We start from the raw sequence: 27,356 nt of genomic DNA on the forward strand, positions 1-27,356 counted from the left end.
CTAATGACAGGTGTCGAAATCTCAACGCCTGTCATTATACCTATGCCAGGAGCTCGACGCAGGGCATACCGAAGGAAGGTAAGGCGGGAGCGGACAGCCGTAGAGGTTAGGGGCTCCCGGGGGGGACTTAGGGTTAGGCACCCCCCTGGAAGGGTTAGGGTTAGGCTAGGGGAAGGGGGGTTAGTTTTAGGCACTAGGAGGGGAGGTTAGGGTTAGGCACCCCTAAGGGAGGGTTAGGGGGCCGGGTAGGGTTAGTTATACTTACCTAAATCCCCTGTCGGGATTTTCACTTCTGTCGGTCTGCCCGCATCGTCATTCATACTATTTCCTCTCAATTCACCTCCTCCCACCTCTATTAATTTTTCGTCTTCTCCTCTCCCCCACCTCTCCTAATGTCTTCTCTTTATAACATGTTCTTGCGCCCCTCTATCCATCTAGCTTCTCACTGTTTTCTGCTATTTTTTTTTCTCGCCCCTCTTCTCAGTGGTTAGTTATTTTGTTTACATGGGGCTACTATCATCCTCTTTATTGTTATTGTTGCATAACCTGGCATACAACTTTGTGTAACCATCTTCTGTTTGTAACCCAATTTTAGTTATTGTCCTCTCTCATTGGTTACTTTTTCATCTTGTTATAGCTTGTGAATCTAATAAAATTGTAAAATTAGGAATAAAAACAAAATATATTGACTAATGGGGGCATTTATCAAAGACTGGAGAGCGAGAAAACCATGAGAGACAAAGCACCAACCAATCAGCTTCTAACATTTTACAAGCTGTGTTTGAAAAAATACAGTCAGGAGCTGATTGTTTAATACTTTTTCTCTCACCATTTTATCTCTCATCAAGCTTTAGTACATAGGAGCTGATTCAGACCCGCTCGCTAGATGTGTTCACTTGCAGCCTGCTTATGTAAATCCAGCGCACGCCCAGTAAGTCAGGCAATTGCAAGGCATTAGCATGCCCACTATGTCTTGGCGTGCGATCACTTTGTGCATGCAGATGCCCACCAGTCATTCCTAAGATGCCCACTTGCGCACATCATCTCCTGGAAGTGCATGAAAAATTTGGTACATCGGATGCGATCACAGCGCTTGAGGTTGACTATACCCTGCCGCAAGCACTGCGATCACTACAGTGTGAAATACAACCAAGTGACGTGTACTATGACGCCGCCTTTTAATTATGCACGCCTCTAAAACGGCGTTGAAACACTCAGGCACACCTGCATTTGCACCTCCACTCCCCTGTTTCTAGTGGATTGCCCCTGTCACCACCCACACACTGCTTCTCCAGTCACTCACTCTTCTGGGCTGTCTATGCGCAGCGAGTGATTGCTTCCCGAGTGTTCGCGCACACGCATTACGATGCATACGCAGATTGCAACTATCGGCCAGCTACGAGCGATCGCATCCTAGCGAGCGGGTCTGAATCGGCTCCATAGACCCCTAAATTAGAGCCCTAACACAAAAACAAACTCTGAAGTAGAAACTGGCCTTCCATAGGGGTCCACAGGGTGACCTTGGGGGTATAGGTATGGCAGAGTCATCCGAGCACCATGCAGTTAACTTTTTCTCCCAGGATGCATATACCCCTAATGTCACCCTGTGGACCCTATGGACTTCGTAAAAAGAGAGATAACAAAGGTATGTTCTTACCATATCTCTTAATTTTTTTTCTTGGTTCAATCACAATTTTAAATGTCAAAGAAAGGTATTTTGCTAAAAAGTAAATGGGACCTTTAGTAACCTATATATACTGTGTGATAAATAACTTTCTTAGGAAGACGTAGGACAATCCTCAAGTACCACAACAGGTCATGTTTGTCTGTGGAAACAGATGGGATAATTACTGACACAGCAAAATAGACAGCTCACTTGTGCATGATTAAAGACATCACCACCTTTTGGGGTACTTGAGAATTGTATTTAAAAACACCTAATGTAAACCTTGGTACACGCTATACGATGTGTGTACCCATTGATGGATCAAAGCGTTGTAATGTATATCATACACACTGCACGATCCGGTGTACAACTGCACATTATAGTTACATGCTGCATGTAGCAGCATGACGTCGTTCATAGCATCGTCCATCTGTTGTGCAGCACAGCAGATGGGAGGATGCGATGAACGACCCTCATGAATGCGCAATCGGGCTTACACACTATACAGTCCACACAATATATTATTCCAGTCCGCAACAGATCGTATAGTGTGTATCCAGTTTACAGTGTAGTTACAATTATTATTAATGCCTCAGTTCTTGCATACACAAGTACCATTTTATGTGCCAATGTAAATTCTTTTTCGAACTACCAGTTTTTTCACTGAATAAGTGAGAAATGTTTAAGGTGAGTGTCCCAATATAAGAACTTTGCTTTTAATCTGTATTTTATTTATTTATTTTTTTAAATAGAAAGAGATCGCAGAACGGTGTTTATAGCTCTCACAGTCATCAGCTTGGTTGGGACAGTCCTGTTTTTTCTCATCAGGACTCCGACTTCAGACATGTCACAGCTGAACGAGGAGGAGGATGCGAGTTCTGACGTCCTGGAAGAGAACTTGTGAGTGTATTATAATATATTATTGGTCTGCAGCTGTGGAGGATCAGCTTTCCAATGAATTTCATGTGTACAATATAATGGAGGGGAAAATAAATAGAATACATTTTTAAAGGCCAAAATCCTTTAGCACTTTTATGACTATTACCCACTCAAAGTAGCCTTGCAACCACTAATATTTATTCCCCTGTCTTTATTGTTTTTTCTAAATAATATCTTTTATATTATCATTGGGATTAGTTATGATTTCTAAAGATCTTTGATGCACACGAGACCATCCACAATTTATCAGACTCAAAGAGCAGCTCGAAATATTACTGAGATCTGTAATGATATTAGTCATTTCTGACCAACAGGTTAATGATGGTATGTTTCATATCCTGTACTCCATATATATACAATTAATTTCATTATCCTACTTATTATAGCACATATCATTTTTCTCTCACTAATCTTTATGCTTGTATGTTAATAATAAATCCATATACAGTGTGCAAAAGTTTTAGGCAGGTGTGGAAAAAATGCTGCTTTCAAAAATAGAAATGTTAATCGTTTGTTAATCAATTAACAAAATGCAAAGTAGTGAATGAGCGGAAGAGAAATCGAAGTCAAATCGATATTTGGTGTGACCACCCTTTGCCTTCAAAACAGCATCAATTCTTCAATTCTTCTAGGTACACTTGCACACAGTTTTTAAAGGAACTTGGCAGGGAGGTTGTTCCAAACATCTTGGAGAACTAACCCAGACAGACTCAATGATGTTAAGATCAGGGCTCTGTGGAGGCCATATCATCACCAGGACTCCTTGTTCTTCTTTACACTGAAGATGGTTTTTAATGACATTGGCTGTAAGTTTAAGGTGGTTGTCCTGCTGCAGAATAAATTTGGAGTCAATCAGACGCCACCCTGATGTTATTGCATGAAGGATAAGTACCTGCCTGTAATTCTCAGCATTGAGGACACCATTAATCCTGACCAAATCCCCAATTCCATTTGCTGTAATGCAGCCCCAAACTTGCAAGGAACCTCCTCCATGCTTCACTGTTGCCTGCAGACACTCACTATTGTACCGCTCTCCAGCCCTTCAGTGAACAAACTTCTTTCTGTTACAGACAAGTCTTTCAACTTTTGACTCATCAGTCCAGAGCACCTGCTGCCACTTTTCTTTTGTGCATAGTTGAGTCGCTTGGCCTTGTTTCCACATCGAAGTTATGGCTTTTGGATGCAATTCTTCCATGAAGACCACTTCTGGCCAGGCTTCTCTGAACAGTAGATGGGTATACCTGGGTCCCACTGGTTTCTGCCAGTTCTGAGCCGAAGGGCTGGAGAGCGGTACAATAATGAGTGTCTGCAGGCAACAGTGAAACATGGTGGAGGTTTCTTGCAAATTTGGGGCTGCATTACAGCAAATGGAGTTGGGGATTTGGTCAGGATTAATGGTGTCCTCATAGCTGAGAATTACAGGCAGGTACTTATCCATCATGCAATAACATCAGGATGGCATCTGATTGGCTCCAAATTTATTCTGCAGCAGGATATCGACCCCCAAACATACAGCCAATGTAATTAAGAACTGTTTTGAAGGCAAAGGGTGGTCACACAAAATATTGATTTGATTTAGATTCCTCTTCTGTTCATTCACTTTGCATTTTGATAATTGATAAAAATAAACTATAACACTTTTTGAAAGCATTCTTACTTTTGCACAGTACTGTATTTGCCGTTTTTAGATTTATCTGCTAAAATCTTATAGTATTGCTGTGAGAGATTGCGGTATAAAATAATATGCTTCCACCCAATAGTTTTATCCTGCTTGTTAAAGCATATATCATTATCCTTTCACTTATGATTTAATTTCTCTGATCAGAAAATTATTTGTTTTCACAAGTGCATATTATTGCCTTTTTAATCATCTATCAATATCCCATGGTACTGGTACAATATATAGCGGCATGAATTACTATCTTATCTATTCAAAAAGTTTTAATAGCACCCTCATTGTGATTGACACATACAGCCTAGAACATCCTTTTATGAAGGGATGGGAGGTGGGCACGCCAGGCTGTGATGTGAGCAAGCCAAGGACAAATGCATGTCATCACTAGGGATTCCAGTCCTGAAATTATATGCAAATCTCAGGATTACCAGGCTCCAATCTCGGGATTAGAAATGATGGAAAAATATAGAGTTATCGTAGACTTAAGGTGCGTACACACTAGGCGATCAGGAAAGACAGTACGATTACGACATCTTAATCGTACCGTCGTTCCTGATCCCCTGTAGTGTTTGCACTGAACAATCAGTCGTTCAGTGCAGGCACTGTCCATCATTCCTGAACATGCCAATCTGTCGTTGTCGTCAGATTGTGCTGCATGTTCAGACGATGGACAATGTGAGAAACGACCAGCGGGAGTGCGCATCGCTGGTCGTTTCCGACATAAAAGTGCACGATTACTGAGCGACTGCACGATTACAATGTCGTAATCGTGCAGTCGCTCAGTAATATTGCCCTGTGTGTACCCACCAATACCTAGATAACTCCGTTTCTTCGAGGTCCATAGGGTTCACAGGGATACCATGAGGATATTATGGTTGGAAGACCAGGCACCAAACAGTTAATGTTTTGGCTCCCAGAATGCCCCAGGGCCTCCTCCATATATACCCCGCACCTAGCCATAGAACTTCAGTTTAGTTAGCGTAAGGCAGGAGAAGGAAAGAGGAGGTGGAAGAACACTCGTACACCAGAAACACTCTTACACAAGATGAGGGAATCTGTGACCGACAGAAAAACACCCAATGAAGCCAGGTGCGTCAGGGTGGGTGTCCTGTGGACCCTATGGACCTCAAAGAAAAGGAGTTATCTAGGTAAGTCTACCATAACTCTATATTTCTTCTTCGGGGTCCATAGGGATACCATGGGGGCGTCCAAGAGCATTTCCCCCAGGGTGGGGGACACTCCTGAGCAGAAAGGAGAACTCGTCGCCCAATGGAAGCATCCTGAGAGGCAAAAGTATCAAAGGCATAGAACCTAAGAAAAGTGTGGACTGAAGACCACGTGGCAGCCTTGCATAATTGTTCAGCAGAGGCACCACGACTGAATGCCCACGATGGCCCTACATACAGAGTAGAATGCGCTGTCACTGTGCTTGCGACAGAAAGATCAGCCTGTGTTATACACCTGGGAGATAGTCATGCGTAGCCATCTCACCAGAGTCTGTTTACTAGCTGGCCATCCTCGTTTGTGAAAACCATATAATACAAAAAGAGAATCTGATTTTCTAACAGAATACGTACGCGCCACATAAATACAGAGAGTACGAACTACATCAAGGGAAGCTTCACCTATAGAAAGGTCTGGAGCCTGAAAATGTGGAACAGCAATTTCTTCATTCATATGAAAACGGGACACTACCATAGGAAGGTAATCCTCCCTTGTACGAAGAACAGCTTTATCCTGGTGAAAAATCAAAAATGGGAAGCGACAAGAGAGCGCTGCCAAATCCGAGACTCTGGGAGCAGATGAGATAGCAAGAAGAAATATTGTCTTTGCTGTCAACCACTTCAAATCTGCAGAGTCTAAAGGTTCAAACGGTGATGCCTGTAACCCCTTAAGAACCAAAGACAAATCCCACGGTGCTACCGGTGGAACAAAAGGTGGGTGAACCCGTGGAACTCCTTTGAAAAAAATTCTAACATCTGGTAATGATGCAATCTTCTTCTGGAACCAGACTGATAGTGCAGACACCTGCACTCTTAAAGTAGTGTAGCCAGACTGAAACCAATGTCTAATCATGCCTGCAGAAAAGCCAGAATCCTGGAAATTCTGAATACCTTAGGATCATAGGGCCTGATTCAGAGCCGCTCGTAAGCGGCCGCTCGTTCGTTCCGAGCGATGTTTGCACAACTGCGCATGCGTACGGATCGTAATACGCATGCGCGAACCAGTCAGTGCGGCCGAAAATCGTTTGTTCGCTAAATAGCGAATGCCTGCTATTTTGAGTGACAGGAGGAGGCGTATGTGGGTGGTAACAGGGGAAGGTGCTTGAAAACGGGGAGTGGAGATCCGAACGCAGGCGTGCTTAAAGGTCAAAACGGGCGTTTTATGGGTGTGCATAATTAATACAGCAGCGTCATTGGCCACGTCACTGGGTTATTTTATAGTCAGAACTGCTCGCAAGATTGCGGTAGGAAAAACCAACCACAAGAATAGCGAGCAGTTCATACGCTGGTCGATGTACTCGATTAATCTAATAAATAGCGGACATGACGTAGGATGCGAGCGGCCAGGGGGCGTAGTTTCCCAAAAAACGACCGCAAGTTTTGTTCGCTCGTTCAGACATAGAGGCGTGAACAGACCGCAAAGAGCGAACGGTTCATTTGAATAGCCACCCCTTTTTTCAGAACGAGCGAGCGCAAATAGCGTCCGGCTCTGAATCAGGCCCATAATCCTTATGGGAACACCATTGACCAAAGGAATGCCAAACCCTGGCAGAAGCAGACTTCCTTGCCCTAAGCATTGTCTGAATAACCAAACTGGAAAACCCAAAGCTAGACGGGGCAAGTCCGGATGTCGGCAGGAACCTTGCGTTAGCAGATCCTGCCACATAAGAAGAGGATACGGACTGTCTACTGACAAATTCTGTATGTCAGTGAACCAATGATGTCTGGGCCAAGCTTGAGCCACCAGTATTACTGTTCTGCCTTCCTGCTTGAATTTCCTGAGAACTCTTGGAAGCAGGGAAATTGGAGGAAAGAGATACGCCAACCTGAAGTCCCATCTTACTGCCAGTGCGTCCACAAAGGCTACTGATGGGTCTCTGGACCTGTACCTGGGGACCTTGTGGTTGTGGCGTGATGCCATGAGATCTATCTCTGGTAGACCCCATTTGTTTACCAGGAGCTAAAACACTCCCGGATAGAGACCACTCTCCGACGTTTGTTCTGCGACTTAGGAACTCTGCTTCCCAATTGAGTATTCCCGTAATGATTATTACCGAGATGGCCGGAAGATGACGTTCTGCCCAAATGAGAACCTTTGTCACTTCTTCATGGCCGCATGACTTCTTGTGCCTCCTTGATGTTTGAGGTAGGCAACTGTCGTCGCGTTGTCAGACTGAATCTGGACAGGCCTGCCCTGAAGCAGGTCCTGTGCCCTGACAAATGCTTTGTATACTGCTCGCAGTTCCAGAATGTTTATTGGCAGATTACTTTCTTGATCTGTCCATCTCCCCTGAAAGGTGTGATGACCTGTCACTGCCCCCCATCCGTGAAGACTGGCATCCGTGGTGAGGAGCACCCAATTTGGAATCCAGAATGAGCACCCTTTTTTAGCCAACACAAGAGGGAGTGACTAACCCTTGAGGTGAGAAAGATCATCTGGGACCGTATTGAATGATACTGTCCGTTCCACCTGGAGAGAATCAACCTTTGCAGAGGCCTGGAATGGAACTGAGCATAGCCCACCATGTCAAAGCTCGATACCATTGATCCCAGCATCTGCATTGCTGACAGAATAGATACGCAGGCAAAGAGTATCAGCTTGTGTATCCGCATTGAGAATGCCACTATCTTGTCCTCTGGCAGAAACACCCTTTGTGCCTGAGAATCTAGCAACGCTCCCAGATGAATCATCTGCTGTGTTGGAGAAAGTGATGATTTCTTCCAATTGATGATCCAGTCGTGCCTTTGTAGGCAGACTATGGTCAGCTGAAGATGTTGTTACAACACCCCCGGAGTCTGTGCCAATATCAGAAGGTCGTCCAGATATGGCAGTATTTTGACTCCTTGACGCCTGAGAGAGGCTGTCATGACCGCCATTACGTTGGTGATTACCCGGGTAGCTGCAGAAAGGCCAAACGGTAGAGCCTGAAAATAGTAATGTTGCTGAAGGACAGCAAACCTTAAAAATTGCTGATGGGATATTTGGAACATGCAGATATGCATCCTGAATATCCAGGGAAACTATGTAATCTCCCTGCTCCATAGCCAAAATAATTGACCGGAGAGTTTCCATGCGAAATTTGGGAACATGGATAAACCTGTACAGGGTTTTTAGAAATGGATTTGAATAATAACCCCTTACCTGTTGAGAAATAGGGACTGGAGATATCATCCATGCCTGCAGCAGGGTGTGAATTGCTTCCTGAAAAGCCAAGGCCCTGCTCACAAAAACCTCTGGTGGAGGTGTCTCCTGAAAGTGAGGGCATACCCCTGAGAGACCACTTCTCGGACCCAGGCATCTGTAGTTGTTTGATGCCAACAATCCGCAAACTGAGGAAGTCAGCCCCCCACCCTGGGATCCCCCAGGAGGAAGCCCACTCCATCAGGCCGAGGGCTTATTGTCTGACCTATAAGCTGAACGTCTTGTCTGGCCAGACCCCTTAGTTTGTCGTTTTGACTTACGAAAACTATTTGGCTTGGAAGAAGTCTGTCTTTTGGTTTTCCACTGAGGACGAAAAGACTGAAAAGAGACTTACTTAGTTTTACTATATGACATAGTTGGCAGACCTGCTGTCTTTGAAGCTGCCAGAGTAGAGCTTTTTATCCAGCTCAGCTCCAAAGAGTATCTTTCCATAAAAAGGTAAGACTTCCAGCGCCCTTTTTGATGCTGTATCAGCTTTCCAAGACCTTAACCACAGAGTATTACGTGCAACTATGGATGCTGCTGATGCCTTAGAAGCTAAGATTCCAACATCCACTGCAGCTCCTCCCAGATACGAAGCTGCTTCCTGTATATGGGAGATATTCATCATCTGTTTTCTGGTAGCATTTGGTAGGGAATTTTCCAATGCCCCAATCCATTCTTCAACTGCTTTAGCTACCAAGGCTCCAGCTATAGCCGGACGGGTAACCGCTCCAGATGATGAAAAAATCGTCTTAAGACAATCTTCAATCTTTTTTTATCTGCGGAATCCTTCAGATGAGAAGCTGATGGAACAGGCAATGTAGCCTTTTTTGATCAGATGTGTTACATGAGCATCCACAGTAGGAGACACCTCCCACTTAGCGCATACCGAAGGTGTTAATGGGTACAATGATTTTATTCTCTTATCAACATAAAATTGCTTATCAGGGTTTCCCTATGCCTCCTCAATAAGCTCAGTGAGCTGTTCAGACTCAGGAAATACCATTTTGACCACCTTTCGGTGGTGATTAAACATTGGAGGCTTCTTACTATGAGTTGCTTCCCTTTATTTTTAGACAAGTTTAAAGTAAAGGCAACAATCGCAAAGTAATGTGACAGCCTTCACAAATTGTAAATGAATGTGAAGCACTCAGAAAGAAGTAATAGTGACAGTTCTAATTGACAGAGAGAAATCATAGTCGGTCAGCAGCTAGCAGCAACAGTCACATACAATGCATATGCAATATAATTATAATGGGCTCAAAATCAACTACAGCAACGCAAAGTAATAGTAGGATATAGAGCACCGTATACTTTAAACAAAGGAGAGGTAAACAGGGAGACTGACCCAGACCTTCCTGAGACCAGCAGCTACCTGGTGCATTCCATGGACCGTGAGCGTCTCAAACACGTGGAAGGTAGGTGGAGCAAGCCAGGCGTGCAAAACCTATTTATCAGGACTGCGTCTGGGTCGGGGGAGGAGCTGCCGGGGGAGCACCTACCTCCTTAAAGCTGCATTAACCAACCAGGTACGCTGGCCTCGTGGCAGCAGATATGCATCTGCTGCTGATCCCCGGCGTCTGACGATAAGGCCCCGGCTGGTGTAGTAAGGATGCGGACAATCCCTGGTACTTACAGCAACGACTTCTTTTGCGTCTCTACACAAGAAGCAAGGACTGCCGCACGCAATTCCCCGCAAGCGAGGAATCTCCTTACCTGACATATCCGAGCATCCAGTGCAGTCCAGGTCGCAGCATTGCTGCTAGCTAAGCTCAGCCACGACCTGCCGAAATCACCAGCACAATTACTGATGTTGCGGCCCGACGGAGGTAGATGGAGTCGCAGCCCGTGCATCTTAATACAGACGCTTAGTACTGCCAACGCAAGAAAACATGAAGTAAAATAAATCATAAAATGAAAGCTTAGGACTGCCTAAGGTGTCCACTGTACAAAAGGTGCGTCTGAATCCTGCCACACCAAATGAACAAACTGAAGTCCTATGGCTAGGGGCGGGGTAATATGGAGGAGGACCCTGGGCATTCTGGGAGCCAAAGCTTTAACTGTTTGGCGAGTGGTCTTCCAACCATAATATCTCCATGGTATCCCTGTGGATCCCTATGGATCCCAAAGAAGAAAGGGATAATAAAAGCATTATATCTTTTACATTTATATTTTTCTTTTCCACCCCAGTCTTCCCTGCTCTCAATCTCCCCCTACTGTCCTTTCTGCCATCTGTTCCCCTCTCTCCTGTTCCCCTCTCTCCTCTGCCATCCATCTCCCCCTCCTGTGTTCTCGGCCATCCATCTCCCCCTCCTGTCCTTGGTTGCCATCCACCCACCCTTTCCTCTCTGCCATCCACCCCCCCATTTTATCCTTCATGCTATCCTTTGCCCCCATGTGCCACCTGATATCCTTCTTTCCCCCACCCCCTGCTTTCCTTCTCCCTTGTCTCCCTCTGACATCTCTCGCTCTCCTCCCTGCTCCTCTTTCACTTACCTTACTCACATAGAGGCACTCAGAAGGGGTTTCGCTTGTTGGCTGGTCATCTCCCAGGCAAAGCTGCAGTACAAGGACTGGAGTACTGGGATGTGGCTGCTCTCAGTCACTGATTGGCTGGGAGTGCGCTACACACACAGTGATAATGTCACCATGCAGTGCGCTCGCAGCCTATCCGTGACTAAGACCAACTGCATCATGGGACTCCCATCTATGCTACGAGCAGCTGGCAGAACCTGAGAGGACCAGAAAATGCAACCTGAATCCCATTGGCCCCTGGCAAAAACCATAGTGTGTTTTGAAACCCGTAATACCGAGGATTGGAATACTGCGTCATCACGCAGGAGTTATGCAGCACCAAACACTGCTTCTGGGAAAATCACATGAGTCTGAGATACCTCCTGCCGCACCAACACCCTCACAGGGACTATCCTCTTCCAGTCAGAAATATTTCACGCTCCATTTGGAGAACCGGTTTGATCATCCCTTACAATATAATACTACAACAGGGGTGACTAACAATGCATGTCTTTTGTGCCTCTTTTCTGTGCTGATCTCACTATCCTCTCATCACCTGTCCACTTCTTGGGCAAACAGATCGACAGCAGAGGCAAGAGCCATCCCAGCACCTGGATGTCTTTTTCTCCACTACAATTCACACCGTTATATTATGTGGGATATTTAATCCTGGTTAGAGTGACCAGCATTAGTAATAGTACACAACTTTCTTTTGGAATGTTTAAAGGAGATTTATAGCTGATGTCATGCGGAGGGGGCCTGGCCTGCACCCGGTGACGGGAGCTGGTGATTACAGCAATGTCGCCTATGCAAAGCTATAAATAAGCTTGAAATTTTTGCTAGCTAATGCTATGTACTGTATGTTTTACATGTTTGAGTATTTTTGCAATTTTCAAATGTCATTCATTAAATTTTGTTTTAGCTAATTATCCTAGAGTGCACCACAAATCCTATCTTTCATTCACATTCTGTGAATATCCCCTTACTGACTAGTTACCAATAATATCCATAAAGTTAAATTACTCTTCTGCAGTTTTAATATAAAAATATTGTGAGATATTCTGCACGGAAATTAACAAGCCAAATTAGAAACGGAAACAGGGAAAATATAACCGCATTGAACATTATGCGATGCATTGGCACAAAATGGTGATCTGAAGTAAATAAGACTAAACACACAAGGACACGCCAAACGTAGACACCTAAATAAATGAACTTGTATGCATATGCTAATGAATGGCAATTGAATACAGTTGCACAGGTTATTTATCATATATTGTTTGTAATAGAGTGAACGTTGGGAGGTTCCTGAGGGTGTTTCTTTTGTATTGTATTTTGTGTTTGTTTGTTTTTTCTTTTTGTGAAGGTAATGCAAGTATAAAGATATACCTGTATATATGTAATCTACAATAGATTGCATATGTATATTTAATTTAGAGATTGAACAAAACATTAGTAGGGCGACCTTTCAGTCCCTTTTGAAAGGATCTTTTTCAGGACCACCACCATAAAAGAGCAGGGCTGACTTAAAATTTCCTAAAATTTATTTATTAATTTATTATCAGTTATTTATATAGCGCACACATATTCCGCAGCGCTTTACAGAGAATATTTCACCATTCACATCAGTCCCTGCCCCAGTGGAGCTTACAATCTATGTTCCCTATCACATGCACGCACACATACACACTAGGGTTAATATGTGTTGGGAGCCAATTAACCTAGCAGTATATTTTTGGAGTGTGGGAGGAAACCGGAGCACCCGGAGGAAACCCACGCAAGCACAGGGAGAATATACAAACTCCACACAGGTAGGGCCGTGGTGGGAATATAATTATCCTCTGAGTTCTATAAGTGGGTTCCAGCATTCCTGGACGTAAGATGGAAATTATGTAATGTGTTTCAACCTGGAACGCACATTTATACTATAAAGCTTCTAATCAAGAAGTGCCATTACGTTCCACTTTGGGACTGCTACCAGAATTCTCTGCTAACAGATAATAGAATGTGTCCCAGCCTGGAACATAATCTGTACAAGATACACACATGGACCCATTGTGTTGTAACGTCAATTGAAGATAAGGGGCTTATCTACTAATATCTAAAATAAAAAACCTCTAGTACTTGCCTTCTGTTAAAGATATCTCTATCCAGGTAAAAATGCATGAGGCTTATCTACAATGAAACCATGGTGTAGGCGCGTTTCCTGAACTCCTGCTGGGTAAAAGTGACTCCACTACATTGGAGATGCTTATTTCCTACATTTAGAGCTGAAATCTAATACTATTACATTGTTGCTGTCACTGATCCATTTCTGTTAACCATTGCGATTGTCAGTATAAATGCATACAATATTATTTACACCTGCTCATACATGTGTTTTATATTTGTTTGAATTCTTGCATTTTGTGAATACTGTGTGTATGAATTCTTGCATTTTGTGAATGCTGTGTGTATGAATTCTTGCATTTTGTGAATGCTGTGTGTATGAATTCTTGTATTTTGTGAATACTGTGTGTATGAATTCTTGCATTTTGTGAATACTGTGTGTATGAATTCTTGCATTTTGTGAATACTGTGTGTATGAATTCTTGCATTTTGTGAATACTGTGTGTATGAATTCTTGCATTTTGTGAATACTGTGTGTATGAATTCTTGCATTTTGTGAATACTGTGTGTATGAATTCTTGCATTTTGTGAATACTGTGTGTATGAATTCTTGCATTTTGTGAATACTGTGTGTATGAATTCTTGCATTTTGTGAATACTGTGTGTATGAATTCTTGCATTTTGTGAATACTGTGTGTATGAATTCTTGCATTTTGTGAATACTGTGTGTATGAATTCTTGTATTTTGTGAATACTGTGTGTATGAATTCTTGTATTTTGTGAATACTGTGTGTATGAATTCTTGTATTTTGTGAATACTGTGTGTATGAATTCTTGTATTTTGTGAATACTGTGTGTATGAATTCTTTGTTTAACAAAAATATTCAAGCCAATTCTCAGAATTTTCATACTTTATTATTAATTTGAATTGTAGCTATCTCCTATTTGTTTGAACATAATAAATCTTTATCAGTTTGGTAGAAGGTTGAGACTTTATTGTCTTTACTTCCACTGTTTATAGAAGCAATTTTGTGCTGGCTTTTATGTTTAAACTTCGAAATAGGTGTCTGAAAAAGCCCCCTGATCTGTATCCCAGTAACAGTTGTGTTTTGCCTTCTGTTTTCCATACAGGAATGGAAACCACTTTCTGGCATGTAGGTCTGTTGTGACCAATTTGCTGCTGGTTCTGTATGTATTGTTTGCTGACAGAAGGGGGCACTGCTAAGCCATGGATTCAAATAAATTCCATTTTATGTCGTTTTTGCAGTAATGACCATAATACAGCTCTGTGTAGTGAGTGAACATCAGTGCCACCTTAGCTCTTCCCGCTTCCACCTTTTAGGATTGCTGACTTCCAAGCCTCTGGAATGCCCTCTCACTTACCCAATTACACTTACCAGCTTCTTCATCCAATCCTAGCACCCCTCCTCCTAACTCTGAATTATTTTCATTCCCCAATTTTGTTCCCCCTCCGTGTGTCCATTCATATTTCCTGTAGAATATAAGCTATTGCGATCAGGGACTTCTGTTGTCTCCCTCTGTATTTATATAATTTGTGGGTTGTAATCTTGTATACTTATACGTTTTTAAACTTGTCCATAATTGTCTAGTGTACCTAATGTAATTTTGTTGAATGTTCTATCCTCTATGTATAACACTACTGAACCCTAGTAGAGCCATTTCAATAAAAATAATCGAGAGAAGATGGACAGATAATATCTTTTGACCAGTATATCAGAGATTCTAACGGATTCTACAGAGGAGGAGGTTCAGCATTTCTGCCATTTTGTCTGCAAACCATTATACCCAGTTTAATCTGCCTATGTTTGTTTGTCTGCAGTTAAGTGAGTGTCAGCCACATTCCAGCCTTAAAAAACGCTAGGATACAGCTTCCCTGCTAGTCATATTAAACAGGCATTGGGGCATATTTGTATATCTTGTACAAATCAGTCACTTTATAAAATAGTGCACCTTCACATTTTCCCTTATTTGTCCAGCTATCAAGGCCCTTTAATAGATCAGTCACATCACCATCCCTCAATGCTAGCTGTAGATAAAGCTAGTAAGAAGTCCAACCTAACTCTTCAAATTATGCTGTATATGTAATAACACTTACTATGACATAAAAACCTATCCGGCATGCAGCCTATGCCCAACTTATTTTGTTTTAACATGTTTTAACCCCCTACTGACCTCTTGTCCCCTACCCTCCTATTCTGTTTTCTCACCCCAATATTTGGACTGCTCCCACTGTTATAATTTGGACTCTACTTCTACAAAAATTTGTATTATTGGACTCCCCTTTATGTTGTCCACTTTGAGTCCTGTGGGAGAAAAGTGCTATATAAATACTATTATTATTATTATTATTATTACACATGCTTTATGCCACATTTGCTACATATTAGAACTATTATTTTTTTTTTTGTTTAAATTCTGTTGTATTTCTAAATGCCCTATTCTGATACTGCCACCTACTGTCTCTCCTTACCGCTACATCATGGACTCCACCTCAGCTGTTCCTTTTCTTTTCTCTGTGATTTCCCACTGCATGGTACACTTCTGTGAATTGCTCTTCCTGCCCTAATGTAACCTATGTAGCGCGCCCTAGAGGCTACCTTGCCTGGTACTTTCAAGGGCAGGATGAGCAAACCAGTGATTTTATCTTCTATGCAGTGGGTATCCTGTTCACTGTTCATTTTAACTTTATTTCTATGTAGTGCTTATTTGCAGATTGTAACCAGTGTAGTGTGCCCAACATTGCCTGGTGCTCTGTGTAGAATTAAAAATGCATGGTTCTGATCAACTTGCAAGGACCTCGCCTAGTATTTCTATCTTTCCCCTTATATGTCATTAGTTCCAAGCATAGCCTGTTCTGTCTAGTGTAATCCTATGTAGTACGCATGAAATAGCTGCCTGACCTGGATCCTTCGTGGGTAGTAGGAATAATCCTCGCAATTGATAACCCAAAATGGCTCCCTTTTGTATAATCTCCATGGTCTCTGTATTACATGCAAAGCTAAACATCTTTATTATGCCCATAGCGTCTCTTACTGTATTCTCTTCATACTGTCTGTTAAGCGCTCTGAGTCCTATTGGAGAAAGAGGGTTATTATTATTAAATGTTTTGTGAAATGGCTCTTCCTGAATCTTTATTTTCCTTTCAACACAGGTATTCACAAAGCAAAGGTTCAATAGCTCTGGAAGCCTTCAGTAAGTGCCTATAACTTCTGTTAGCATCTGCTTGGTCAAAGTGAGCTTCTAACCTTCCTCATTCCTTATGATTCTTTTGCAGCAAAGTCTTTGAAGTTGTCGATCACAAAAGAAATGTTACTGCTGAGTGTATCCATGGCATATACAGGTAGGACAAGTGGGTGGGTTTTACTGTGTATTGGGTGATATGTTTTCAGAAGCTGGAAACCTAAGCCATGCAAAATGCTCTTGTATTTTATTAACGGGCAGAGAAAAGATAATAGTGAGCATTTAGTGAATAGTCCATGAAAAAAGCATGGAATAGAACTCCTGGAATGGATGAGACAAAGCTCCCTTTACTGTAAGGTGGTTAGAGATGACACGCCTGTGACCACGTAACAAATTGTGACCAGTATTAAAGCGCTCCAACCAGCTATGACAAAACATTGTAGCCACAGTGTTACACAGTGTTATGTGTGCTTATCACATGTGAAATATTCTAATGTATGGGGGTGTGAAGGCAACATTGCATTTTTACATATTTTTTGGGGGGTAAACTAGCGTGTATACATGCATACATAAATACATTTTGGTATATTAATTTCTACTGTGTTAATACAACAATAGGAACACTATGCTAAATGTTCTATTTATGGACATAAGTGACTTAGGGGCCTATGTATCCATTTTTGTTTTCATAAAATTATGTAGAATCTGTAGTTTGTGCATAATTGTATGTATTGAAGTTATGTACTAATGGCATAATGCAGGAGAGTTCACAGAAATCTCTGACAAAGTGCTAATTAGTGCTGCAGATCCCAGTTCCCATTATCTTCAATGGGACTATGATCTGACCCCTATGTACTAAACTCCTAAAAATGAAGCTTTTCAGAGTTTAGCCCTGTTAGTTTACACTATCCTCCTCCTACCCTGTGACAAGTATTTATTTATTTTAATTATTATTATTTGAAACCCCCCGCTCCCCCTTCCAGCCTCGTATTACTTTAATTTACCCCTCCCCCACTGATACTATATCCACCCCAGGGGGTTCTTCCCTCCCCCACATGCAGAGCGCAGTTGAGCATGTGTCAGGGGGGACTGATGATCAGTCCCCCCTGCTGCAGCTGATCTCTGCTCTTGCACGAAGTTCCCCTTCTCACACTTTGATCACCCGTTGCATGCGCTTCAAAATGCAGTTTGCACAGCATTCTGGGGCACGATTCCAGCAGTGATGTCGGCAGTCACATACATCTGCATGGGATGTAGTTATCAGACCGGCGGACGGCATGCTGCCGGTATGAATCCCAACGCTGAAAGTCAGACACGGGACTTACTATAGGCATCGAAATACCGACGACTATCTTATGCCCGATGCCGGAATACAGAAGGTTGCCAGCCCGAACGTGACAAGTCCGGGGCACCCTTAGCTGTTAGTCGCGGGGGGAGGGTTAGGTTTAGGCAGCGTAGTGGGGTAGGTTTTTTTTTTGGGGGGGGGTTAGGGTTAGGCACTAAGGGGGAAGGGTTAGGCTTAGGCACGAATGGGGGAGACTTAAGCTGGCCATCCACTATACAATTTTCTGTCAGATATCTGTCATTTGCTCCCATACACATTACCAGGTTTTCATTCCAACTAGCCAGCTTTAGGTTTAGGCAGTAATGGGGAGAGTTAGGGTGCAGGTTGGGGGGAGAGAAGGGTAAGTATACTTACCAGACCCCTGTCGGGATACCAACCATCGTGATGCTGCTGTCGGCATTTTGACAGGAGGCATCCCGACACCCGGCATTACATACCCATTCCCTCCGCATCACTGCTGGGGGATCTGGGGAGTCAGAGCAGATCCGTTTTGCACTTGTGGCATGATAATAAATAATAAAAAGAAAGGTTGAAAAATAAAAACCTGACTTACTGAGACTGTAGTTCCACAATGGCTGCATAATAGATTACTTACACCACTTAAAGGCAGTCTTTCCCTAAAAACTACTGTATTTTGCTAGCAAGACAGCAAAATGTTTCTTGACCAGAACATTGCATGAATACAGAATGAGTCTGTGAGCCTCATTTTTTTTAATGACTACCTAGGAGTTTATGTTGGCTTTCTGTAATAACCTTTTATGGGATAAGCTGCTAAAATGATATTTAATGGAACAGAGTAAGACCAGGAGATTGTTTGAAAACAGAAGCACCCAATAGAATGGAAGGATGCATTTCTGTGCAATAAATGGCGGTCTTCACAATCCATTACTCGCTATTTGGTGATTATAGTGAAGCCATACATTCTTATTTCCATTGAAATGTGGAAAGCTGGCAGTCTGAGATTATGTGGCATTTTATCTTTTGTTGTTTTTTGTGCTAATATTTCAATTGATGCTCTAAAAATTTTTTAGCAATGTTCCTGACAACACTTACCTGTCATGCTACTTTTTTATAAAATTACATGACTGAGTGTTTTCATCTTTGGCTGCTACAGATTAATCACAAATGGTGGTTTATACTTGATTTTGGGTAGGAGCTTTACAGAAGTTGTTTATTGCTGTGTAGTTTATGTATGCAGATATGCAGCTTCAGTTGTATAATCATCCATCCCCTCATCTACAGCGAAAGCACTCGAGAGGAAAATAGCATTTATGAACTACCATAAATGATGAAATGTGATTTATTTATTTTTTTTCTTGTAATCCTTGTATACAATTATTGGCAACAATGCTGTAAAATTAGCCCCACCTTCCCCTTCTATGCTATTGCCCAGAGTTATCAGTAGGATGCTATGGAAAGATGTTTCGATAATATGATGTATCAAAAATGAATTACCAGCTTCACACCCTCACATTACAGTTCTGCTGAAAAAAAATATATATTTTTATTTATATGGAGATGTGATTTCTTATTTTTAATTTTTTATTTATTTTTTTTTAATTAAATTTACAAAAATCTCAAAAATACTTCTACACGTTGTCATAGTGGGGTATTGTGTGTAGAATTTTGAGGACAAAAATGAATTTATTCCATTGTGGAATAAAGCTGTAACATAGCAAAATGTGGAAAAAGTAGTGAAGCGCTGTGAATACTTTCCGGATGCACTGTATATATACAGTGTATGTGTGTGTGTCATATATATATATATATCATACAAACTCGGCACTCACATGCTCTTCAAACTCCTTTGAATACAGGGAATGTTGGTTCCAAAATATTGCAATAATTTGTTAAGCTGACCACCACTTCACGGTCATTCCCATCTGGCCAGTCTCTACACTGATTCTCAGATAAATGATCTTGGTCTGCCACCCCAGATGGTTGAGTGCCGTGGATTAAGCCTGTCGTTTATTTACATTTTGTGCTCACGCTTGCTAGGGCACCCTGTTTTTCAAATGTAAGACAAACTTTTTTTCTTTTCTTTTTCCAGATGCTTATTAACTGATATCCCTGGGTGTGGTCCTGTCTCTTTAAGCCAGGACCCATATTCATGTTTAAAATGTATGCAAGCTTGAGCCAAAGGTGGCAGACCAAGATCATTTATCTGAGAATCAGTGTAGGGACTGGTCAGATGGGAATGACCGTGAAGTGGTGGTCAGCTCAAAAAATTATTGCAATATTTTGGAACCAACATTTCCTGTATTCAAAGGAGTCGCAGTTTGAAGAGCATGCGAGTGCCGAGTTTGTATGATATTTTTTATGTAGATGGTGTGGTCACATACCAAGGGCACCCCAGATTGTTGAGTGCCATGGATTAAGCCATATATATTATAAATTTATTGCAGTGCTATAGGTCCAAGAAATGGATATATTATTTCATTGTATTATATGATACCCTGTTATCACATTCTATTTATAACGCGTCACAAAGTGTATATGGCATCATGCAGGCAAACAGAAAATATTTTATAGTAACGGTGTATCCGAGCATAAGTACAATACACAATGGCATACCACAGTGTAACTACATAGCAGCAGTATCAAACATTAATATAACGCCACAGACTCGGTATGGCACACTTAATAATTTCTAACCTGCTTAATAGTCTATACCAGTGGTTCCTAAACTGGGCGCCACAAGGCACTTACAAATTATTTATGGTCAATGTGATAGGCAAAACCAGTGCTGGTGGCTGCCTATCATAAAATATGTGGACAAACAGAAGCACGGCCCTGTCCACCATCATATAACTGACCCCAAGGATGACCGGTAAGCACAATTTGCTTTTTTAATTTTTTTCTGAATTTCTTAATAAAAAACTTTTGGCCTAGGGGTGCCATGCAAAAAAATGATGTTACTCTAGAGTGCCATGATTCAAGAAAGTTTGGGAACCACTGGTCTGTACTATGTATGGGGATGCATTCTAATAGGCTCAGAAAACCCATAACTGGTGAGCTATATGGGAGCTTTAGTTCCATGATAAGTGTTTGATTTTCTAGCTTGATAAGTGCGTCTCATGCAGTGTTTTCAAAATGTCCTTTCAGGTTTTGAGCTCACCTTTTACTCTGGCGTGTTTGGCACATGTATAGGGGCTATTAACTGGTTCGGAGCGGATGCTAAAAGCCTTATTGGACTATCTGGAATATTTGTTGGACTTGGAGAAGTTTTAGGTTGGCTATTCTTATTTGGTTCATGCAGTTTATCTTTTTTTTAAAAAACCTGTTCAAATAGCCAATCTTTGTACTCTTATCTAATTAGTTACACATTCTCCATGTATTCTGTACAGGTGGAGCTGTCTTTGGATTGCTCAGCAAGAACAGTCGATTTGGCAGAAATCCAGTGTTCCTCCTGGGGCTTGTAGTTCATTTCCTGGCTTTCTACCTTATATTCCTCAGTGTTCCAAATGATGCACCCATTGCCTCAGGTGATGGAACATACAGTCGGGCATTCATAGATCCTAGGTATTCACCTCTGTTGTGTTTTTAATTTACTTTTATTGTTTATAAATTGTGTGTATTGATGTAGTCTTGCAGAATAGACAGAGAGGGAAAAATGCTTCTTGTGTCTTTTGGAATGCTTAGTGGAAAAGATAATGCTTAGTAATGCAGTGCTCTGCGATATTATACATGATATTATGACATGCATATTTTACTGGGGGAGATCAGGGGTAAGGTGCAGAGTGAACTATGGGATGCTATGCTAGTGTTCACTCTAGATCCGGCGCCGGACCTAGAGAAAGGGCACTTCTGCACACGCCCCCGAAAAGGCGAAATCTACTGTTCTCTCTAGCAAGCCTGGAAAATAATATTGCAACCTCTCACTGTACCAACATTAACATTTTCTAGTGAGACCTTCTTAAAACATTTGGGGCCGTATTCAATAAGCCGCGAAAGTGGCGTTTAGAGAAAAGTTATCGCCGATTTGCACTTTTTGCCTGTTTTCAAAGTATCTCCATAATCAATTCCCTGGAGTTTTTCGCCCTGCAAAAACAAGCGAAAAAGTTTCTCCATCAAAAGGCAGGAGAAAAGAAGTGCAAAATCCATATTTTGGGGTACAAATGTGGGGACTTGGTTCAGAACCCTTTGGACACCCCCTAATGACTAATTAGGCAAAAAAAAAAATTATCAACTTATTTCACCCCAAAAAAAGACATTGTTATGTTTGGGGCGAAAATGAAAAAAAGTGTTGGAAAATGGGAAAAAAGTGGGGGGCCTGGTACTTTGGGGGGCTATATGGTTGGGACAGGTGTTTTGGGGATTACTGCAGCCAGTGTTATTTTGAGATTTTTTAAATCTTCAATTTAGAGACCTCAGAATATAATGGTACCCATTTTCAGGTACCCCAAATTTAACCTCTGTACTTATTTTCTGAAAAAAACATTGTTTTCTATAATTCTTCCACACACATGCAAATATGCATATAACAGCCCTTTGCAACAAAATAAGTACACTAAATACTTTTCTTCTTCAGGGTCCATAGGGCTACACAGGGAGACCTTGGGGTGTAGGTGGTGGTTGACGACTGGGCACCACGCAGTTAAAGCTTTCAGCTCCCAGAATGCATCGGCCCCTCCCCCTATACCCTGCCCTCGAGCCAGAGGCACCTCAGTTTCGTCTGTGCCCGGCTGGAGTCTGGTCACCATTCTGCAGTGGGCTGCTTAGGCAGCCCAGATAGCTTTTTTGTTTATGATTTTGTTTATTTTTTGCAGTTTTTCTGCTGAGCGGGTAGCAGCAGACTGTCCACAGGACGTCTGCGCTCCCGCTCCATCACCCCTCCGGGCGCCGCAATGCCATCTGCTACTGGGGATTTCGGAGGACATCCCGGGGACCTTACTAGCCGGCCTCGCGGACGGACCCAGACTGCATCCCGGACACAAGGGGACCCGTGGATTGGCAGTCTTACCTCCGATCTCAGGGGACAGACCGGAGGTGCTGAGAGTGAACACAGGCTTTGTCCACAGTGATCCACTAGACCACCAGAGTACATATGGAGTTGGAATCCAGCGTCCCGGTGGTTAGTAATCAGCATGGGGAGGTCCGCTTTCCCCGTTAAAGCGCCCCTCAGCTCAGGGCGCCATTCCTCTGAGGTCTCACTTCCCTGAGCTGCTTTCCTCCTCCGACCACGCCCCCGCAGAAGCCTCCGGCGGCCATTTTCTCAGGCTCAGCCACAGTGCTCTCAGGGAAATGTTGGATCCGGTCCCCTACATACCTCACCCTGGAGTCAGGTTTTGTAGTGCTATAGCCTACCAGATGTTGAGTCTCTGACCACAGAGTCTGTGTAGTTGATTGTAGTGCCATTCTGCAGTTCTATTGTATTTCTGCATTGTATGTGACTTAAGCAAGCGCTGCCTGTGTGTATATTTCTCTATACTGTCAGCATATATCTTTCCCTTTTTTTCCTTACTTTGCCCTAACATACAGGTGTGTCCGGGGTTTTCCTGTGCCTCACATCTCTTGTTTTTGTGAGGGTTGTCACATACAGTTGGTTACTGCACTGTGCCATATTTGTGCTGTGCGCTCCTGCAGCTTGCCCAAGCATAAGACAGGATCAGTATATTGTATTCCTACTTGTATTCTACATACCTAGTGGTTGCATTATACCCAGTGCCATATTGTGCGCTGTACTACTCTGCAGCTATGTCTAGCAAGGGCAAGAGTAGCAAGCAAGCAGCAGGCTTAAGTGAGGAAGATTTGATACAAGATGGGTTATGTGTTAAGTGTTATACCCCACCAGGTCCATCAAACCCATTCTCAGGTGCTGGCTACTATTGTGGAACGCCTAGTGCTAATTCCCCCTATGGAGTTGCCACAACAGGCTCAGACTATACAGGTACCTCCTGTTCAGCCTTCATGGGTAGACTTATTTTCTAGCTCAGTACAGAGTCTGGTGGCTACCTTTTACAGCCTTTCAAACTATGTTGCAAGGTGAGAAGCCCCTACCCAGTAAAATTTCTAAGCGTCCTGTGTTATCCTCACAGTATACGCAGCTCTCAGATTCTGAGGTGTCATCGGAGGAGGCAGAAGATGCTGATCTCTCTAATGGTGCATAAACACGCAGCGATTTTAAAAGGACGATTTGAACAATAATGATATTGTTACCGTTATCTTTCAAATCGTTCTTTTTAATGGTCCCTACCAACTTACCTTCGACCAGCAATGTGCGGCCACGTATGGACGATAGCGATATAGTCCATCGGCCGTGCATGCCGGTCAACTTACTCGAATTTGAGCAAGTTACTATAGGGACCCACGATCGCGGATCGTTCTAGTCGGCGGTTAGTTGGTGGTGTGCTGGATGATCGATATTGATCATCCAGTATACCAGGGAGGGCGCATAACGATCTGCCAGCGATATCGTATCGCTGGCAGATCGCTACGTGTGTAGACACCATAACACTGACTCCCCTCCGGGGGAGGAAGAGAGTCAGTCAATAATTAATATTCCTGCTTTGGTGCGAGCTGTTAGATCCATCTTACTAAGAAGATGACGATCCAGCACCTAAATCAAAGCACCCACTGTTTAAACGACAGAGCGTGACTTCAGTAAAATTCCCTCTATCGGATCAACTAGCTGAACACATGGCAGCAGCCTGGTAAGAGGTTTCAGCCCCAAAAACGTCTGACCACCTGTTATCCATTTCCAGCGGCTCATTGTTCAAAATGGGAGACTCCCCCTGCGGTGGATTCCCATGTTACGCAATTAAGAACGCTACATTGCCTATCCCTACAGTATCCTCTCTGAAGGACCCTATGGATAGAAAGGTTGAATCTTGCCTTAAATTGATGTACACTCTTTCAGGGGTTGTTGCTCATCCAACCATGGCTATTGCATGGGTGGCTAAAGCAATAGAGAGCTGGGCTGACGCACTTGAAGACTCTTTTTCCCTCAGATGCATCTAGGGATCAGATGTCTTTCATAGCTCACTTACGAGATGCAGCTTCCTATATTGGAGATGTGACATTGGATGCCAGTCTCCTAACTTCTAGAGTCTCATCCACAGCGGTGTCTGCCCTCCGTACCCTGTGGTTATGCTCATGGAAGGCCAATGCAGATTTTAAGAAGGGCTTAGAAGTATTGCCCTACAATGGTGAAATCTTGTTTGTTCCAGACCATGACAAGATTGTAACCACATTGGCGCCATCAAAAACTGCATTTATGCCTTCAGCGTCTACTACTACAAAGCCTCGGTCTACATCCAGTGATTCCGAACCTCGGTCCTCAAGGTACACCAACAGTCCTAGTTTTAGTGATACCCATGCTTGAGCACAGATGGTTAAATCAAAATAACCGAGGTACTAATTAAGTCACCTGTACTATGGCTATCTTTAAAACCTGAACTGTTATTGCGCCTTGAGGGCCGTGGTTGAGAACCCCCTGGTCTACATATTTTAGGTCTTTTCGTCCTCAAGGAAAGCCTAAAGGTCAGTCCTTTCCTAGGCAGTCAGCCTCCTCTAGGGCTGCCAAGCCCAGGACCAAGCAGGCCTGGACCACCAGACGCCCTGCTTCAAAATCCGAGGACAAGTCCTCAGCCTGACGGGACGTGCCTTCCCCTGGGGGACCCCAGAGTGGGAGGCCGACTTCTTCAGTTTGCTGGTGTCAAACCACCACGGACGCTTGGGTAAGAGAAGTGGTCTCTCATGGGTACATCATCTCATTTCTAAGACTGCCACCCCACTAATTTTTCTACACAGACCCTCTTTCAAACCCAAACAAGGCCCTGCAAATCCAGAAAGCCATAAAGTCCTTGCTGCAAGCAGGGGTAATTGTGCCAGTCGCGCTATATCAGCGAGGGATCGGTTATTATTTTACTCTTTCTGGTTCAGGCACCAAATGGGTCTCACCGGCCTATCCTCAACCTCAAATCCCTGAACAAATTACTCAAGGTAACCAGGTTCAGGATGGAAACCCTACGCTCTATCATCATAGCTATGGAGCCTGGGGACTTTATGGTATCTCTGGATATTCAAGACGCTTACCTGCATGTACCTATAGCGCCCTCTCATCAGTGATATCTCCGTTTTTTTTATACTACAGCAACACTTCCAATTTCAGGCTCTGCCCTTTGGAGTATCCACAGCTCCACGGGTATTTAACAAAATTATGGCTATCATAGCTGCCCACCTGTGTGGTCAGGGTGATCGCCTGCTACCATATCTGGACTACCTCCTGCTCTTAGGATACCCAGAGGTGCTTCAACGCCATCTGCAGCTAACCATCGCTTTCCTTCAAAAGCACGGAAGGTTAATAAACTGGAAAGAGTCCTCCCTGAATCATTTACAAAGAATTTTTCATTTGGGAGCCCTGCTGGATTCTCAGGATCAGAGAATCTTTCTAACATCAGACAAGATCTCCACACTGCAAATACAAGTGTGCAGATTCCTCCACAGTCGCCGAGTGTCAGTCCACTCAGCAATGCAGGTTCTGGGATCCATGGTATCTACCTTCAACATGGTGGAGTATGCTCAGTTCCACTCCAGGCCTCTGCAAAGGCTAATCCTCTCCAGGTGGAACGGGTTACCCCATCGGATCAGAGCTCAGATGATGGTGCTCTCTCCAGAGGTTCGTCTGTCCCTATCTTGGTGGCTACAGACATCTCATCTAACCAAGGGCCGCCCCTTTTGGATCCTGGACTGAGTACTCCTAACAACGGACGCCAGTCTCCGGGGCTGGGGCGCAGTGACCAGTCAACACTCCTTCCAGGGCCATTGGACATCGGTCGAATCAACCCTGCCAATCAACATATTGGAACTTCGAGCTGTCTACAGGGCCCTCACACTGTCCCAGGACATACTTAAAGGAAAACCTGAACAGGTACAGTCTGACAATACCACAACAGTGGCTCTACATCAATCATCAAGGAGGCACTGGAAGTCTTGCAGCAATGGCACGCATTCTGACATGGACCCAGTGTCACCTCCTGGCCATCTCTGCGGTGTTCATTCCGGGAGTTCTCTATTGGGAAGCAGACTTCCTCAGCCATCATGACGTGCATACTGGTGAAGTGATCTCTTCATCCAGAGGATTTTCAACTCCTAGTGAACAGATGGGGCCTACCAGAGGTGGACCTCATGGCCTCCCAGCACAATCACAAACTGCCGCTGTACGGCTACAGAACAAGGGATGCCGAGGCAATCTTCGTAGACGCATTGTCAGTGAAGTGGACCTTCCAGTTAGCGTACCTATTCCCTCCAGTCTTCCTTCTTCTTCGAGTTCTTCGGAAGTTAAAACAAGACGGAGGCGCTGTCTTGCTGGTGGCTCCAGCTTGGCCCAGACATCATTGGTACTCAGATCTTTGGAGTCTCTCCATCCACACTCCGTTCCTGCTGCCTTAACCTCCGGACCTGTTGTCTCAGGTGTCTTGCCTTTACTCGGACCTGGGTCGTCTGTCTTTGACCGTGTGGCTCTTGAGACATCCCTCATGAGGTCCAAAGGATTCTCA

The 27,356-nt window shown here is 43.4% G+C and overlaps 1 protein-coding gene across 1 annotated transcript in view; it reads left to right on the forward strand.

The window, feature by feature from the left end:
• The window catches only part of MFSD11 (major facilitator superfamily domain containing 11), an 80,446-nt gene that overhangs the window by 41,466 nt on the left and 11,624 nt on the right, over nt 1-27,356 (forward strand). The window contains exons 9-13 of the mRNA XM_088458223.1: nt 2,419-2,566; nt 16,483-16,523; nt 16,606-16,671; nt 20,962-21,087; nt 21,204-21,378. Coding sequence (XP_088314349.1) covers nt 2,419-2,566; nt 16,483-16,523; nt 16,606-16,671; nt 20,962-21,087; nt 21,204-21,378 — 556 coding nt within the window. The remainder of the gene's footprint in view (nt 1-2,418; nt 2,567-16,482; nt 16,524-16,605; nt 16,672-20,961; nt 21,088-21,203; nt 21,379-27,356) is intronic.

Source organism: Taudactylus pleione, unplaced genomic scaffold (assembly GCF_031769625.1).
Source record: "Taudactylus pleione unplaced genomic scaffold, aTauple2 ptg000817l, whole genome shotgun sequence".
In the NCBI taxonomy this organism is placed as follows: Eukaryota; Metazoa; Chordata; class Amphibia; order Anura; family Myobatrachidae; genus Taudactylus; species Taudactylus pleione.